General features: G+C 45.9%; 1 protein-coding gene across 2 annotated transcripts in view; it reads right to left on the reverse strand.

Annotated features, from left to right (window-relative positions):
- ANKS6 (ankyrin repeat and sterile alpha motif domain containing 6) overlaps nt 1–5850 on the reverse strand; it is a gene marked incomplete at its 5' end in the record, with an annotated part of 49852 nt that extends 44002 nt beyond the window's left edge. For both annotated transcript variants that reach the window (XM_079705938.1, XM_079705937.1), the window contains one exon: nt 5498–5850. In XM_079705938.1, the coding sequence (XP_079562064.1) occupies nt 5498–5850 (353 nt within the window). The remainder of the gene's footprint in view (nt 1–5497) is intronic.
- Nucleotides 5851–19586: the final 13736 nt, after the last annotated feature.

Consider the following 19586-nt stretch of genomic DNA (forward strand, 5'->3'; position numbering starts at 1 on the left):
CTTGCGCCTCAATGAGAGAGCCCATGTGCCGTAAACTACAGAGCCCATGAGCTCTGGACCCCGCACGCCACAACTAGTGAGAGAAAACTCGCACGCCACAACTAGAGAGAAGCCCACACGCCGCAAACAGAAACCCTGCATGCCACAACTAAGACCCAACGCAGCCAAAAAAATTTTAAAAATAAAAAAAGATTTCTCTATTTAGTCATCAAGCATGAGATAAAATCTAGCATAATCCCTGACAGCAGATAACAGATAAAAATCCTGTTTTTATCTATTGGATCTTAGTAAGCCCTGAGATAAACTGATAATGCCTATTTTACAGATGAGGAAACTGAAGATTACAATGGAAAGCAATAATCCAGAATCTCTCAATTTGGAAGTGATGGAGTCAAAACTTGAACCTAGACCCTAAAATCCCAAACCCACTTTTTCTGGTATAACAAACTCACAAAGGAGGAAAAGCGCTGAATTTGAGCAGAAATGCTGACACTTGGAATGCTTTCTGAACTCACGAGTAGCCCAAGAGGTCATTCAATTAGGCTGAAAATATAAAATGAAGGCTGAGATAATTTTGTGGATGCTAAGCTTCTAATAGGTAATTACTGAAGATAGGGAAGCTCAGGGCTTTCTGAGCAGCTGCTACGATTACCAATTAATTTCAGCAATTAACACCTGTATCGAAAGACCTGGCACACACTCCCACTCTCAAAGCCCTGGGCTGAGAGGCCAGCTCTGCCACGCTAGCAGGCGGAAAAGTGAAGGGCAGGAGAAGGAAAGTAAGGAAGCCAAGGGTGAAATTAGAGCCAAAGTAAACACCGTATAAGCTGTCCCTTTAGTGTTTAGCAAATTTGGCAAGTGGCTTCCTTGTGGCCAACACCAAGAGGAAAACGGTGAGTGACAGGATTCATGGCTGAGAGCAGAGGCTGGGAGCATATGCTCTGGAGCACCTGCCTAGGTGTGAATCTGACTCTGTCTCTTACTAGCTGTGTGGCCTTGGGCAAGTAACCTAACTTCTCTGAGCCTCAATTCTTTATCTGTAAAATGGGGAAGGCAACAGTACCTACTTCCTCAGATTCTGTGTGGCCTGAATGAGTTAATTCATTTGAAATACTTAGCACAGTGCTTGACACAAACTAAGTGCTCAACAAAGGTTATTATTTTAAGAATAGGAAAAAAAACATGAATGAAACCATCTCTGATGCTAAAACACTCACAAGAGACCAAAGTGCAGTCCAGGCACAGGGCCTCTGATGGTCCTGATCCAATGACGAGCTTTGGAACACAGAGAGCTGGGAAGATAAATAGATACTCACTTCATTGAAAGTGGTGGCTGCCAGGAGCACACAGCCATGTGCTTGGCCGTCCTGACCCAAGGGTCAGACAAACTGTGTATCCTCTAGGAAGTCTCCCTACACATTATTCCTCAACACTGAGCTCTTGATGCAGGTTACGTAAGCGAATGCTTGAGCACAACCCAGCACAGACAGTCCAGATGGTCAGAATCACAAACTGAAGTACAATAAATTTTAAAGTACCCAGGCCCTGTCTAGGCTCAGCTAAAGGTTGAGTCAATTCTCATCATCTCATAGGACTATCCCATTCTACCATAGTAAATTAGAGAGTATGTCATAGCTAACGCTTCCAAAATAGCACCTGTAAGATAAATGGAGGAAAAAAGAGGAACATAATTAGTCCAGAGCCTTTCGATTTGCAAGTGACAAAGTCAGGACACTTGGACCACAAATTCCAGCTCTTTTTACAATACCAACTTGTAGAGAAGAAGGAAAATCCTCTAAAAATGTTAAATTATTAGTTAGCAGATTTCAGCTGAATTCTTCTGAGTCTCCTGTCCCATCAAGGTTAAATATCATTAGATGAAATTAATCAGATGACTTTGACCATCCTGCAGAACTTGGTTAACAGCAAAAAATTGGTGATCAGGGTCTTTGAGACACCCTGCAGCAAACCAGGTGCTGCAGACATAAATCTCACTCAGCAAGGCCCCCGGGGCTCACTAAGGGCTCCTCGGTTCCAGGTGGGAGTTCAGAGATTAGGTGCGTGTCAGTGGCTCCCAAACCTACCATGTGGGAGAATCGTCGCTGGGGAGCCTCTTGTCACACAGAGTCCCTGTCCCTCCCCTGGGTCTTCTGAATCACAATCCCAGAAAGGGAACTCAGGAATCTGATCTGGAAAAGTGTCCCAATGATTCTGATGTACAGCCAGGTTTGGGTGTCACTGACAAAGGTGACCAGCTATAATGTGGGAGTGGTGGGCACTACTGCAGAGGCCTGCCCAGGGCTGAGAGACCAGAGAACAGGGGGGATATCATGGCAGGCTTCCCAGAAGAAGCTAAGCTGGGAGGAAGTGGGGGCTTCACTCACTGAGGGGAGAAGGGGAAGAAGAGGTTTCCAGTACATGGTTATGGTGAGGACTCTGCGGCTGGACTCCCCAAATCTGCTGACTAGCTGAATGCTCATAAGCAGATTTTATAATGTCAAATTCTCATTCATAAAGTGGAGACGAAACTCTTGGCACACAGTAAATGCTCAATAAACGTTAACTTAGGGCTTCCCTGGTGGCGCAGTGGTTGACAGTCCGCCTGCCGATGCAGGGGACATGGGTTCGTGCCCCAGTCCGGGAAGATCCCACATGCCGCGGAGTGGCTGGGCCCGTGAGCCATGGCCGCTGAGCCTGCGCGTCCGGAGCCTGTGCTCTGCAACGGGAGAGGCCACAACAGTGAGAGGCCCACGTACCGCAACAACAACAACAAAAAAAACGTTAACTTAAAAAAACAAAGAACATGCAGGGAGACACAAGAGAAGGCCTGGATGATATCATCTTGGCCTGAATTTAGGAAGCCAGGGGGAACGGAGAAGAGAGGATTTGGGAAGAGGTCCGAATGTGAGAGCCTCAAATGCCATGCTAAGGGCTCTGACTAGGGGAGCTATCACAGGAGAGGCACAACCAAAACATTCATTTCAGAAAGATCTGGAAGCTCTGCAGAGGATGGATTACAGAAGGCACACCTGGAAGAAGAGAGAGCAGTGGGAGGCCACTTATAAATGTGTGGCCTGGACTAACGCAGAGGGGAAGGAGAGATGCTAAGGCCCAGATGAGTACTTGGTTGAGGACCTACCTGGAGTTGTTTTTTTTTTTTTTTTTTTTTTTTTTTTTTTTTTTCGGTATGCGGGCCTCTCACTGTTGTGGCCTCTCCCGTTGCGGAGCACAGGCTCCGGACGCGCAGGCTCAGCGGCCATGGCTCACGGGCCTAGCCGCTCCGCGGCATGTGGGATCTTCCCGGACCGGGGCACGAACCCGTGTCCCCTGCATCGGCAGGCGGACTCTCAACCACTGCGCCACCAGGGAAGCCCCTACCTGGAGTTTTAAAGCCTGGAAGAGTGGATGGGGCCATTAAGAGAGACAGGGAACCTCAGAAGTAAGGTCCGTAGCCTAAAAGGTTTTATGGGCACCCCAGACGGCTCCGGGCAACAAATCAAGTGTCTTAAGACAAAGAGTCCCAACACACTGATAGGTGCATAAAACACTGCATTACCCATGTGAATGGGCAGCCCAAGTGTTACAACTGCAATGCGTTACCTAGGTGTGTTTACAGACTGAAATAAATACCCAAGGGCTAAGGAATGGTTAAGCAAACCACAGTAGTGCCCATGGATGGAATATCACACAGCAGTTAAAAACGGTATATTTAACAACGAAAATAATGCAGAATAAAAATTTTCCAGAAATACAAATTAAACTAGAACCATGTAACACTTGGAAATGAACTCAGAAATAAAATATAATCGGGTCACAGTGAGAAGATTATGGGTAAGAATGTTGTGATTTCAACACCTTTTAGAAAAACAAATGGCTCATACATATGGAAAGATGTTTCATTTCACTCAGTTTGCAAGTCACAGCCACACTGAGATATTTTTCACTCATCAGACACAAAAATTCAAAAGTTTGATAGTATACTCTGTTGGAGAGGCTGCAGGAAAAAAAGGCACTCACATACACTGCTGCCAGGAGGGTAAACTGGTTTATACTACTGTGGTCAACAGAATAATGGGCTCCCTAAAGATGTCCACATCCTAATCCCCAGAACCTGTAAATATGTTAGGTTTCGTGGCAAAGGGGAAATTAAGGTTGCAGATAGAATTAAGGTTGCTAATCAGCTGACCTTGAGATAGGGGAGATTATCCAGGTGGGCTCAGTGGAATCACAAGGGTCCTTTAAATATGGAAGAGAGAGGCAAAGGAGGCAGAAGATGTGATGATGAAGCAGGGGTTGGAGTGATGTGACTGCTGCTGGCTTTGTAGTAAGTTGTTACAGCAGCCATAGGAAACTAATAAACCTGTATGGAGAGCAATTTGGCAATATCCATCAAAATTACAAATGACTTCTGTTCCCTCCTTGGGGAATTTCTCCAAGAAATTGGGTGGGACCTAAGTAGTTGGCTGACAGGAGTGAGAGACTTCACTGTATACCAGAGTTTCTTTATACCAGAGTTTCAAGTCTGGTTCATCCTACTTCCTGAGTACATCTCAAACTCATTGCTTTGCTCTCACACCGCCATCTCTGCTCTGGCCCAGGACACCATCACCTCTTCCTGGATTGCTGCAATCCCCTCCTAACCAGCCTTTCTGATTCTAGCTCACCCCTCCAATCCATCCTCACAGTGCAGTGAAAGCGATCTTTGCAAACATAAATCTCATTCTGTCAGTTGCTCTGCCTAGAAACTTCCATTACTTCCCAGTGTCCTTAGGATAGCTCACCTTTCGCAGCCTCGCCACGGTGCATCTCCCACTACTCCCAGGCTCTCCCAGCCACAACATCGTTCTAGCAGTCCTACCAATGCCTATTTCACTTTGGCTTCCAAACCTTTGCACAGGCCTCCTATCACCCCATTCCCACCTTCCACTTCTTCCATCCAGGTCAATTCTTAGGTATCCTTAGGTCTCGACTTGAATACATACATCATCCTTACCAGAAACCTTCCCCCGCTTCCTGAAACTGAGTCTGCTCTCCAAAAGCTCCCCCAATTTTCCCCGTGAAAGCTGTTCCTTTACCTGGCCTACCCAATGGCATGTGAGCTGCTCCAGTGGGAACTTTATCTGGGTACCGCAGCATCCCGAACGCCAAGCTAGGGTTGGTAGATAGGTTCTTAGAAAACCCTTGTTGCAAGAAGTAATAAATGGACATCACTAAGGTTCTAAGTCTCTAAGATTCTATTTGCGGTCTCCAGATTGTGTTTTGAAAGGCCAATGTTTCTAAGATTCGGATTTTACTTTATTAAAAAGAGCGTCCACTTCTCGTCGTATCCCAAGCTACTCAAAGTTTACCATTCCAATTCTCTCGAACCAGTCCTTCACTCTTTACCTCCCGGGGCATCTGCGGGGGTCCGCCGGGCAGGTCCGGCCGCCTGAGCCCGCCCGCGCCCCGGGGGCCGCTGGACACCACCCCGGAACCCCCGGCGCCCCGGCCCCCTCACCTGGCCGCTTGCATGAGCGCGCTCCAGCCGTAGTGGTTGCGGCTGTTGACCGAGGCGCCGCGTCGCAGGAGGAAGCGCACCAGCTGCTCATGGCCCCCGGCCGCGGCGAACTGCAGCGCCGTGTTGCCCGCCTCGTCCGAGCAATCTACGGGCACCGGCGCTCCTGCCGCCGACCCCGCCCCGGGCCCGGACGCCTCGGGCCCCGCCGGCTCCGCGCCCGCCTCGGGCTCCGCGCCGCGCTCCGCCGGTTCCGCAGTCCCCGGCTCCAGCAGCCGCCGCGCCGTCTCCGTGTCGCCCTGATCGCAGGCGCGCAGCAGCAGCTGGAAGGCCGGGGGCAGCCCGCCCTCCCCCATCGCAGCCAGCGGCCCGCGTCCGTCTGCACCGCTGGCCCAGTCCGCCGGCTCCGCCCCCGGATACCGCGCGCCGGCACCCGCTTCCGCCCGCGCGCGCGCCTACTGTGTGCCGGCCGCGTGCGGAGGGCCGGGCCGCGCGCCTACTGTGTGCCGGGCGCGCGCCCAGGGCGAGGGCACGCCTCAATCGCCGGCGTCGGGGGCGGGGGCTGGACAGCGGGTTCCGGGAAGTTTCGAGCTGCGTCCGCCGCCGAGCTCCAGAGTTTGCCTTTGCGTTTTCGGTGCCCGCTTGCGGCCCTCCCCGCTTCTGGATACTTCCCGCCGCATGCGGAGGTCCGAGCGGCCGCCCCAGCCCTCCTCACACTGCGAGCTCCCAACCACTGGGCCAGGGTCTGAGTTCACGGGCTCACGGGCCTGGCCTGTGGCACGCGCCGCTGACCCCCCAGCACCCGGCACTAACCTGGCGCCTCCTAAATGGTCGTTGACTGAATTAAGGAACAGATGCGTCCACTCTGTCCTCGCAGAATGTCCTGCCAGGCCATCAGTGCCATACTTGTCTGGGACGGGCGTTAGGCCTACAAGCACCTCCTGTACCTTCATCTCTCTTCGTCAGTGGTTCTTGAAGCAGCACCATCTGGGACATTTTACAAATGCACATTTTCTCATCCCACCCAGACCTACTGAATAGGAAACCGAGTATGGAGCCCAGTCACCGGTATGTTAGCAAGCCCTCCAGGTGATTCTGAGGCACGTTAAAGTTTGAGACGCACTGTTTGATCCTTAACAGCAGTGCTGTCAGCCGCGGGGAAGGGCCGAGATGATCACCCCCGATTTACAGAGGAGGCACCTGAGGCTTAAAGAGGATGTGTCTTGCTAAAGCCCACACGACTGTCGTGTGGGAGAGCTGTGACTAGGACCCAGGTCTTCTGACATCTAGTCCAATTCTCTTTCTACTCTCAACAAGTATTTATTGAGTGCCTACTGTGTGCCAGGCACTGTTTTAGGCCCCGGAGAAGCTGCAAAATAAAATCCCTGCTGTCCTGGACCTGACAGTGGAAAGAGGCTGTAAATACACAAACAAGTAAGTAACTTGTACGTCAGATGGTGATGAGTGTTATTAAAACAATAAATAGAACATAAAAGAATCAAAGTAAATGGGTTAGAGGATGGGATGTTATTTTATAATAGGTTGGGTAGAAAAGATATCACTGAGAATGTGACATTTGCAAAGAGACCTGAAGGAATTGAGCAGTCAAGTTATGCTAACATTTGGAGAGAGTGCAATCCAGGCGGAGGGAAAGAGAAAGATTCTAACGAGAGCAGCCCTGCCAGCCAATTGCTTTACACTACGTTCTCATCGCGATAACAGACTTTTAACATTCTGATCTGGGGTAATTGGTTTCCACGGACTGTGAGCTATGGTCCCAAAGCCTAGAAAAAAGCTAGACATATGGTAGGTGCTAGGTCATTTAACTTGACTGTTAAATGACTAAGTCTAGTATATAGAATTATAATACAGAACAAAACTTGATGAGGGCATGAGGAAGGAATAAGGGTCATGACTTTGGCAGATCAAAGATGGTAATGCCCTTAGGATATGGGCCGGCAGGGCTGGAAGATAAGGTCTTCTAGGCGAAGTGTAAAATGAGGAAAAGTCTCGAAAGTACACAGGGTTCAGGCTGCAGAATGTTTCAGTGCCAGAGATTTATTCTGTGAGTAATGGAGAGTCAAAGAAAGTGTTTGAGTGTGTGAGATTCAGGGATAGAGCTAATCATTTTGGCCATGTGGGAGGTGGTACAGGCATATCTCAGAGATATTGCGAGTTCGGTTCCAGACCACTGCAATAAAGTGAGTTATGCAACTTTTTGGTTTCCCAGTGCATGTAAAAGTTATGTTTACGGGCTTCCCTGGTGGCGCAGTGGTTGAGAGTCTGCCTGCCGATGCAGGGGACACGGGTTCGTGCCCCGGTCCGGGAAGATCCCACATGCCGCGGAGCAGCTGGGCCCGTGAGCCATGGCCGCTGAGCCTGCACGTCCGGAGCCTGCGCTCCACAGCGGGAGAGGCCACAACAGTGAGAGGCCTGTGTACCACAAAAAAAAAAAAAAAAAAAAACAATAAATAGAACATAACAGAATCCAAGTAAATGGGTTAGAGGATGGGATGTTATTTTATAATAGGTTGGGTGGAAAAGATATCACTGAGAATGTGACATTTGCAAAGAGACCTGAAGGAATTGCGCAGTCAAGTTATGCTAACATTTGGAGAGAGTGCATCATCTAAGCCCTCAGCGAGTTGTAACCTTTTTGCAATAGAAACGTCAAAAATCACTGATCATGGATCACCATAACAGATATAATAATAATGAAAAAGTTTGAAATATTGCAAGAATTACCAAAATGTGACAGTGACACAAAGTGGGTAAATGCTGTTGGAAAAATGGTGCTGGTAGACATGCTCCATGAAGGGTTGCCGCAAACCTTCAGTCTACAAGATGCCACATCTGGGAAGCACAATAAAGGAAAGCACAATAAAACAAGGTGTGGGGAACTCCCTGGTGGTCCAGTGGTTAGGACTCCACGAGCTTCCACTGCAGGGGGCACAGGTTCAACCCCTGGTCAGAGAACTAAGATCCCGCAAGTTGGGCAACCAAAATAATTAATTAATTAATTAATTAAACAAACACTGTCACTCATTTCCACATTTGGCTCTGTTCATCACAACAGAGTTGAGGATGACTTTATGTTGAATGTCTAATGAAGACTAGGTTCCTTGAAAATCCTGAGCAATTGCTTCCTTGTCTTATTGTATTTATTCAGGTGTTTTTTCTTATATTTTACTAACTAGTTGTTTCACTGTAAAAGTAATATACATGGTGAAAAAAAAAATTCCAACAATATAAACGGGCATAAAGCAAAAGCCCCTTTCCCTCCTCCTCCACTTTCCCAGTCCTACTTCCCATAGGTAACCAATCTTCACATTTATTTTATCTTTCCAAAAATATTTCATACATATTCAAACATGCACACCTACCTTAAGGCATTAATCAAGGTTCTTGATTGCAAGCAGCAGAAATTAACCCTCTGGATAATTTAAGAAGAAAGGGGATTTAATATGAGGTTTTGTTCATAGCTCACAGATCCCACGGGGCCAGAGAACCACCCCGGAGGCCCCACAACCAAGAACAATGTCCCTGATCATGCCAGGCTGCACCCTATACCAGGATGGAGTCTGCACAGGCCCTTTTTGGTGTCACCAGCTTCAGAGTCCAAGGCAGAGATGGGAGCATCTGAATGGCCTGGCCAGGTCATGTGTTTTGCCTGGCAGAAAGGGAGTTGGGAAAGTGCATTTCTAGCATTTTCAGCATGTATAATGGGAGGTAGTCTCCATTGTGGGTGCCCCAGAAGGTAGGAGACTCTCCAGGATAGGAAGGGGGTTCCCATGCTGGGCAGCCAAAAAGGATAACAAATGTCTACTACAAATATTCCCTCTAGAGTGGATCTCTATTGCTTACACCTGTCCTGCCTCTCCTACCTGGGGAAGAGACACCCTCTTTCTTTTGGGGAGCCTCCTTCCCCCACTCTCAGTCCACGTGGTTCAGTGATTAGCGTATGTCCAAGCTCATTCCAATTCCTTCCGTGCAGGATTTTTTGTTAAAGGTTGTCAGCTGTCAGGACGTCATAAACCAGGCTGGGGCTCACTCTGCCCCCACTTGCAGACAACCTGCCTGAGAGTGAAGCCACCACACAGAAGAGCAGAGACAAGTGATAGAAAAAGATGGAATCAGAACCCCCCCCACCCCCATTCTTTGGGGTTATGTTTGTTTTGAGCAGGGTTGTTGTCACTTGCAATCCAAGCCTTAACAAATGCATATTTTACTGTTTTACTTTTTAAAGAAGTGGGTTCCTACTATGCATGCTATTCTGAATATTTCCCCGCCCTTTTTTCTTTAAATAAATGGCTTGGGCATCTTTCCATGAACATAGATCTACTGCATCCTTTTTTAAAAAATATATATTTATTTTCTTTTTGGCTGTGTCGGGTCTTAGTTGTGGTTAGAGGGATCTTAGTTGTGGCGTGCAGGCTCCTTGTTGCCAGGCGCGGGCTTCTCTCTAGTTGTAGCACACGGGCTCTAGTTGTGGCCCGAGTGCTCAGTAGTTGTGGCACGTGGGCTTAGTTGCCCTGCGGCATGTGAGATCTTAGTTCCCCGACGAGGGATCGAACCGAGTCCCCTGCATTGCAATGCGGATTCTTAACCACTGGACCACCAGGGACGTCCCTACTGCATCCTCTTTAATTGTTGCATGTAACACCATTAAGCAGATGTACCGTAATTTATTTAATCATTTTTTAATGATGCACAATTAGGTTGTTTCCAGTTTTCTGCTATTATAAAAAAAAATTCTGCATTGAACAGCAGTCAATGCTGTTCTGAACTTGTAGCAGTCAGGTTCCCAGCAGGAGACAGCTGGCACATTTGGCTGAGGAAGTGAGGACCATTTACTAAAGAACTAATTACAGACATGTGGGCAGTATTTACTAAGAGTCCCAAGGGATGATGCAGTACTCAGAGGCTGGCAACAGGAGGGAGCCATCACCACCCCAGGCCTGAAGGGGGAAAGGGAGAGAGCAGTTACAGGAATTCTGCAAGAGAGAAAACTGGAGAGATCTACCTGATAGGAGTTTGGCCTTTGGTAGAGGTATGCAGCCATCCTATGGCAACCCAGTAGGAAGCAATCCCCAGAGGAATAAAAACCTCTGACCTCATCCTCCTCCTGCCCTCTGATCTCTTGCCAGTGCTCCTCATTGGCCAAACATAACTGTTAGCCTGAGGTTCAGAGCCTACTGATGTGGCCCTCACAGTCAGCCTCCCAGGGAGGAGAGACCGAGTGAGGCAAGTAGAGATTCCAGCACCTTGCTGCTCAAACTCTGGTCCCTGGACCAGCAGCATCAGTACATCCTGGGAGCTTCTTAGAAATACAGCATCTTGGGTCCACCCCAGACCTATTGAACCAGAATCCATTTCAACACCATTCCCAGGTGATTTGTGTGCACAAAGGTTTGGAAGAATGGATCCAGCACATCTTTATACATAAATCTCTTCTGCAAGTGTATCTACAGTCTTATTATTTATGAACTCTCTTCCAGTATCTTTTCACTGATCCCTATGTTGGTTTGGGTCCTCTAAGAATCAAATGCCATAATGTTTTTTTCCTGGGAGAAATGCTTGTATAGGATAAAGGTGGAAGGAAGAAGAAAAGGGAAGGAGAGCCTTCAGACCCAGATGCAGGTCTGACAACTGGGAAAAGAGAGTGGAAAGGGAGGAGGCTTGGGTAGGAAGAGATTCAGACTGCCCTGCAGTTCTGGGAATGACTCGACCAGGCTGATGGGGAGTCCCCAGGCAAAAGGAGTCTGCTAAGTCTTCCTGCATCAAACAGAAATGGCTGTGTTCTGGTGTCCCTCCCATGCTCGGTCACTGACTGGGAGAAACCAGAGGAACTGTAGCCTCAGCAAAAATATCACGGAGGACCCGGAGGCATAGCAGCTAGAGGTTCTCAGTCAACTGTTCTCCCTGCAGCAGGTTCTCTTGAAGGGCCGTCTGAGTGGTGTACCTCCATCACCGACACAATCCCTGTTCAACCAACATTAATTGAGTGCCTCCTGTGTGCCAGACATTATGTGTGTTGGATGATAGGGACACAGCCCCTGGCCCCCAGGGAATCCCATGTGATTGTGGAACAGCGTGGTCTGTGAGCTTTTGTTATCAATTCAGAGGAAAGTGTCAGAGTTTGAGGGTGTCACTGACAGCTTCATGGGAGAGCTTGACCACAAGTTGGGCAGAAAAACTGGGTGTGAGTTGGGTAGTTGTAGGAAAAGAGAGGAAACAGGTTGGAAAGGAGGGACAGGGGGATCAGAGACTGGTGCAGTGGATTAGAAAGGAGGTAAGGAGGGTTTGGAAGTAAAATAATCTCTAAAGAGTATTTATTTACCTTAAAATACCTTCCTGATAAGATGATAATATGTGTTGTAAAGAGTTCCAATGTTGTAGAAATATAGAATGTAAGCTTCTTGAGATCAATGGCTCTGGGTGTTTACCATCATATCCCTTGAACCTAGTACATTGCCTGCCAAGTGGTAGGTAATCAATAAATATTCGTTGAAAAAAAATGGAATGAAAATGAAAGGGCCAAAGAATCTCACTAATCAGAAATAAATATAATATGGTTAATGGTTTGGTGAATATTTCTTTAGAGTTTTTCCTTTTTATATATTAATGTATTTTACCCAAATAGGATCATACTATCCATACAGCTCTACAACTTGATTTTCTTGACTTAACAATGTATCTTAAACACATTTGTATGTTAAGCACTTAGAATTAATGTCATTCTTGCTAATGACACTGTGGTATATTAGTGTATGGATGTGCAGTACTTCATTTTATAATCTACTATTAATGGATATCTGGGTTGTTTCCAACTTTTTGCTTTTATATACAATACTGCAGCGGCCCCGACCTTTTTGACGCCAGGGACCGGTTTTGTGGAAGACAATTCTTCCACAGACTGGGGTGGGGGAGTGCGAGGAGGATGGTTCAGCCAGTAATGCGAGTGATGGGGAGCAATGGGCAGATGAAGCTTCATTTGCTTTGCTTTGCTCCTGCCTGTCGCTCACCTCCTGCTGTGAGGCCTGGTTCCTAACAGGCTGAGGACCGGGCCGGTACCGGTCCACGGCGGTGGGGGGCGGGGGGTTGGGGACCCCTGCAATACTGCGATAAGCTTCCTGTAAGCTTATCTCTTGAGCACTTATGAATCTATTTCTGTTAGATAAATTCCTAGATGTGAAATTGCAGAATCAAAAGGATACGAACATTAACATTTCAAATAAATGTTGCCTAATTGCTTTCCAAAAGGTACCAGTTTGCATTTCTACTGACTGGATAAGAGTGCCTGTTTATTCACATCCTTGACAACACTGGAATTAATAACCTTTTTAATCTTTGCCAATCTGATAGGTGAAAAAAATATTTTGGAGTAAGTTTAGTTTGCATGCTTTTTAAGTAGAGAAGTTGAGCATATTTCGATACATTTATAGACCATTTTAGATCTCTTTTTTGTGGGAGCTGTCTTCAGATTCTTTGGTCATTTTTATTTCTGTTTGTTCTTTTTATTTCCCTGTTGATTCACATACTGGGTAAATATCATCTGCAAATATGTCTTTCTGATTTGTCTTCTGTCTTTTGAATTTATATTATTTGGACTTTACAGAATTTAGAAATTTTTATGTAGTCAAATTTATAAATCTTTTCCATAATGGTCTCTGGGTTTTTTCATCCAGTACTTTCATCTTTGGATTTTCTTATTTTTCTTTTTTTACTTTGACATTTCTAGATCATTTGGAACTTATTTTGGTGTAAGGTGTGAGGTTGGCATTTAACTTTATTTTTCCAAATGTTTATCAAGTTGCCGCAATCATTGATTGAATCAGCCATCTTTTCCCTACTAATGTTTGAAGTACCACTACCGTATAACTTATTAAGCTCTAAAAGGGATGTAATGATCCCCTGTGAAGGGAGCTAATATGACAAATCAAAAGTGCCTTCTACAGAATTCTATTTGTTGGTTGAGCAGCAGATGAGATGGTGTGGTCAAAGAACAAATTATCTCCTCAAACTAACAAGAAACCCAAGGAGAGGACAAGTTAGTCAATTTGGGAAGAGGTATGAAAAGAATTAAGGTCCCAGCTGGATTTACCCTCTATGGATGCCAACTTCTCATCATTAATAACATTTACATAGTACTTACTCTGGGTAAGCAGAGTAACTCTTGTTACTTTACCTCTGTTAACAAACTATTGTAGTTCCAATAGCTCCCAGGTGGTACCAATGCTGCTGGTCTAAGAACCACACTTTGAGTAGCAAAGCACTAGGCATCTTCCATTTGCCCTTGCAGAAGCTCTTTCCACCCTGCTTTGTGTCCAGGGAGGCTGTCAGTGTGGACTACGTCTCTCAGTCCTCCCCAAAACCCTACTCAGGTACTATTATTATCACCACCATTTTATACATGAGCACATTGCATTGAAAGAGGTTAAGTGACTTGCCTAAGGCTGCACAGCAATCTGTGATGGGGCTGGGGTTTGAGCTCAGGCAAGTGGGCTGCAAGGCTGTGTTTTTACCCACGAGGCTAAGCTGTCTTTGGTCTTTGGTCTCACAGCAGCCTGCCACTGAGGTGTGTGGTGGGAAATCCTGAACTAGGGGTTAGGAGACCTGGGCTCAGATCCTTGTTCTGCCCCTTGTGTGTTGTGTGACCTTGGATAAACCACCTCACTTCTCTGAGCCCAAGTTTCCTCAGAGAAGAAACCTTGCAAGATTGTCAGGGGGTAAAGTGAGATGATAGCAGTTTACAGCACATATAGGTGCTCAGTAAGTGACAGTTGTATCCATTACCTGGCACTTGAACCCAGGTCTTGTAAGGCCTAATTCCGTCACTCTTTTCTCTGCAATTGAGCCTCTGTTGGGAAGCATTCCAATTTGGTAAGCCGATCCAAGTTGTAATCCTTGTCTGTTTTCTAATCTGACAGATCTTAAATGTGTGGGTGTTTGGACAGAGGCCAAAAGACACAGCTCCAAGCCTTTCCTATCACACCTGCCTTCCAGCACCAACCAGTGGACTCTTTTGTGCATGGAGTCACCTCCCACTAGTCTGATAGCAGCAGCAGTTCTGGGTAGGAGCTGCTTTGCATGGTTCACCTCAAACCCCATCCCCCTCCTGGAGCCCTGGGGGAGCTGCTCATGGAAGGGCCATATCCTCCAGGGAGGCCAGTAACCAGAGGCTGTGAATTGAAGCAGATGGCAATTTAGATCCTACTCTGCCTGAGCCACCAACTTGTTCAAGACCGCCTCCCCACTCTGTGTCTCAGGCTCCCCATCTGTAAAATGATAGAATCAGACCAGACTTATGCTTCTTAACTTTTGGGCTGTGGTCCCTTTGAAAATAGAGAATATTTGATAAAAAGCTTTGGACTAGCTTCCCAGTTTACACATTATCTTTCTACAGGAGATAAAAAACTATTCATTTCCCTGAGCTGGGCAGCAGCAGAGGGAGTTCCAGATTAACCTAAAATATGATTTCAAATCACTGATCTCACTTTAACATCCAGGTATCCGTGTAAACATAACTTCTTCAGAGAAACCTTCCTAAACTCCTAAACTAAACCAGGTTCTACTAGTATAAGTCCTTTTAGCAATGCTTCTTCAAAATACTTATCACAACTCTAATAAGTTACCTTTTTATTATCTGTCCATTCCATTACACTCTCAGCACCATGATGTCAGAAGTATCTGTCTTCTGTCAAAGATTCAATCCTTGACCAAACTCTAGACAGGTTCCTCTGAGCTTTCATCTTGACTAGGGCTCAGCCTTGGCCTGTAAAAACTACAGACTCTCAACACAAATGATTTCATCCACCCGCCTCCCCTCACACTAAAAGACTTAAACACTAACATAGTTTCCAAGACTGTGACGCTAGCACCCCTTAAGTGCCTACCTGAGAAAGCTGAAGACTACCCAAAGCATTTGCTGTTTGCTCTGTCCAACACCTAATCATCGGCCCCTGACCACCCTTTTTAAGAACATTTACTAAAAAGGGCTTACAACTGTGAATCCTTTCTCTGTCCCTTTGAGATGTGTATGTATCTCCTACAGTTCAGGAGTATCTTTCTCAAGGACCTGAAAGTCATTCCTTTATTTATTTATTTAAGTTTATTTATTTATTTATTTTTGGCTGCATTGGGTCTTCGTTGCTGCACGCGGGCTTTCTCTAGTTGCGGCGAGCAGAGGCTACTCTTCGTTGCAGTGCGCAGGCTTCTCATTGAGGTGGCTTCTCTTGTGGCGTATGGGCTCTAGGCGCGCGGGCTTCAGTAGTTGTGGCTTGCGGGCTCCAGAACGCAGGCTCAGTAGTCGTGGCTCACAGGCTTAGCTGCTCTGCGGCATGTGGGATCTTCCCGCACCAGGGCTCGAACCCGTGTCCCCCCTGCATTGGTAGGTAGATTCTTAACCACTGCACCACCAGGGAAGTCCCAGTCATTCCTTTAAAATGCGATCATCAGGAAGGATAGGGCCTCTGTCTGCCATTCTCAGTGGGAGGATAGAATCCTGACTTCGATGATTGCAAGCCAACAGACCTGTCTGGGCTAATCAGCATTTATGCTGACCAATCCTTTGTAATTTTTCATTTCCTCAACTCTACTTAAAACTCCCAGTTACCCCTATGCAAATCAAAGTTGAATCAGTTCATACTGGACCTCCTTCCCTATTGAAATGGTATGTTACTGATTCAAATCTCTCTTTCCCATTTAACTAGTGTCCCCCTTTGTTTATCATCGACACTTGCTCATTGTAGTTTGCCTAGTCCGTAGCACAGTACCTGGTACATGTTTAGATGCTCAGTAATATTTCCTCTTGAAATATGTTGATTAAAATCATCCATTTGTTCCAGTTATCTACTGCTGTGTTACAAACCATCCCAAACGTCATGGTGTAAAACAACAATCATCTTATTATGTTTGTGGGTTCTGTGGGTCAGGGATTTGAAGACAGCACCTCTCTGTTCTGTGACGTCTGGGGCCATAGCTGAGATGACTTGAATGACTGTGGTGGAGCCACTTCCAAGATGGCTTCTTCACTCACCTGTCTGATGCCTGGGCTGTCTAGGGTGGCTGAAGGTTGGGCTCAGCTGACCCTGTTGACTGTATGTCTGCCTGTGGCTTCTCTGGCATGATGGCATCAGGATCATCAGATTTCTTTCCTGGCAGCTCAAGGCTCCGAGAACAGTGGTCCCGTGAACAAGGTGGAAGCTTCATGGCCTTTTATACCTAGCCTTAGAAGTCACAGAACTTCACTTCTACCATATTCTGTTGGTTGAAGCAGTTAGAAGTCTTCCTTGTTTCAAGGGAAGGGAGTATCAAAGAATTTGCAGCCTGGTTTTAAAATCACCGTACCATCAGAGTCAGATTTGGGGAGAATTCTCTTGCAATTAATCATCTGTATCAGTGAGGATTAGACTTGGCTGCCTAAGACAGAAAACCCATAGAAACAGTGGCTTCAATGAGATAGAAGTTTATTTCTCTCTCACTAAACAAACCCTGGAAGGAGGCCAGCAGGACTGGTTCAGTGTCCACAATGTTAGGAAACTGGACTCCTTCTGCCATGGTGTTTCACCATTCTCAGTGCATGACCCAAGGTGGTTGCTTGAGCTCCAGTCTTCATAGCCACAATCCAGCCAGCAAGAAGGAAAGGTAAGGAAGTTTCCTTTAAGGACATTACTCAGAAGCCCCATTTCACACCACCACTTATAGCCCATTCGTGGCACACTTAGTCACTTGGCCATGCCTAGTAGCAAGGAGGGCTGGGAAATATAGTCTTTATTTTGGAAGACAATGGGTCCAGAGAAACAAACACATTTTTAAAAAAAGGATTCTAGAGAAGGAAAAAGAGAAGATTGGATATTGGCAGACATCTAGCAGTTTGTACCATACCTTTTTATTCTCTTCTATTTCCTGTTCTGCTACTGATCAGCTGTGGGCCTGGACAACATACTTCCTTTGGCCTGGTTACCAAGTCCTCTGGTAATTAGAGACGAGGCTGCGACAATCTAATAAGGAAGCTCAAAGGATTAAGCAAATAAATGTGTCAGTGCTCTGGTTTCAGGGAGAATAACTGGAGCCCTGTCCAGTCAGCCTCCTTTTTACTTTCCTGGATGGTTTTCCCTTGGGATTTCTAGGAGCAGATTCTGAAAATGTCCAGACTGAGTTGCTGAGGCCCTTCCAGCAAGAAGACCTAAAGAATTCATGTTTGTTACCTTTTGGGAGTAACTTTTCTCTGCACTTAACCAGGCTGTGCCCTCCATCAGGTACTTCCCCACTGAGTTCAAACAGGTGCCTACTTAAGTGAGTGTGAGACACAAAGCCAGCCATGAATTGAGCACTTGCTGTGTCTGACACTGAACCAACTTCTGGGATCATAAAGTGACCACAGCCCATACTCTTAATCCTTTACATTCTTTTTTTTTTTTTTTTTTTTACAAGGCCAGGGTATGAATTAAACACACCTAATGTAGCAAGGGCTGTAACAAAGTATGGCGGTGATATGGATTGAATTGTGTCCCCCCAGAAGATCTGTCGAAGTCCTAATCCTTGATACCTATGAATGTTACCTTATTTGGGAATAGGGTCTTTGTTGATATAATCAAGTTAAGATGAGATCATTAGAGTGGCCCAAATCCAATGACCAGCGCCCTTAGAAGAAGAGTAGAAGGGACACAGAGACAAACGCACTAGAAGAATGTCATATGACCATGGAGGAAGAGATTGGAGTGATGCATCTACAAGTCAAGGAATGTCAAGGATTGCTGGCGACACAAGTAACTAAGAGAAAGGTATGGAACAGATTCTCCCCTGGAGCCTCCAGGGAGAATGTGGCTCTGCTAATAAGACTTACTGCCAGACCTAATGAAACTTCAAAGCTTTTGCACAGCAAAGGAAACCATAAACAAGACCAAAAGACAACCCTCAGAATGGGAGAAAATATTTGCAAATGAAGCAACTGACAAAGGATTAATCTCCAAAATTTATAAACAGCTCATACAGCTCAATAGCAAAAAAAACAAACAACCCAATCCAAAAATGGGCAGAAGACTTAAATAGGCATTTCTCCAAAGAAGATATACAGACTGCCAACAAACACATGAAAGAATGCTCAACATCATTAATCATTAGAGAGATGCAAATCAAAACTACAATGAGATATCATCTCACACCAGTCAGAATGGCCATCATCAAGAAATCTAGAAACAATAAATGCTGGAGAGGGTGTGGAGAAAAGGGAACACTCTTGCACTGCTGGTGGGAATGTGAATTGGTACAGCCACTATGGAGAACAGTATGGAGGTTCCTTAAAAAACTAAAAATAGAACTACCATATGACCCAGCAATCCCACTACTAGGCATATACCCTGAGAAAACCATAATTCAAAAAGAGACATGTACCAAAATGTTCATTGCAGCTCTATTCACAATAGCCCGGAGCTGGAAACAACCTAAATGTCCATCATCGGATGAATGGATAAAGAAGATGTGGCACATATATACAATGGAATATTACTCAGTCATAAAAAAAACGAAACTGAGCTATTTGTAATGAGGTGGATAGACCTAGAGTCTGTCATACAGAGTGAAGTAAGTCAGAAAGAGAAAGACAAATACCATATGCTAACACATATATATGGAATTAAAAAAAAATGTCATGAAGAACCTAGGGGTAAAACGGGAATAAAGACACAGACCTACTTGAGAATGGACTTGAGGATATGGGGAGGGGGAAGTGTAAGCTGTGACAAAGCGAAAGAGAGGCATAGACATGTATACACTACCAAACGTGAGGTAGATAGATAGTGGGAAGCAGCCGCAGAGCACGGGGAGATCAGCTTGGTGCTTTGTGACCACCTGGAGGGGTGGGATGGGGAGGGTGGGAGGGAGGGAGATGCATGAGGGAAGGGATGTGGGAACGGATGTATATGTATGACTGATTCACTTTGTTATAAAGCAGAAACTAATAAAAAAAAAAAGCTTAATGAAAAACAGAAAAAAAAAAAGAGTTTTCCTGTCTAGGAACATATTTGTTTTTAATTTGATATAGAATCCCAGTGGTTACATTTGACCAAAGCATTACCACGAGCCTCTTTCC

This window comes from Hyperoodon ampullatus (genome assembly GCF_949752795.1).
Source record: "Hyperoodon ampullatus genome assembly, chromosome: 6".
Taxonomy (NCBI): domain Eukaryota; kingdom Metazoa; phylum Chordata; class Mammalia; order Artiodactyla; family Ziphiidae; genus Hyperoodon; species Hyperoodon ampullatus.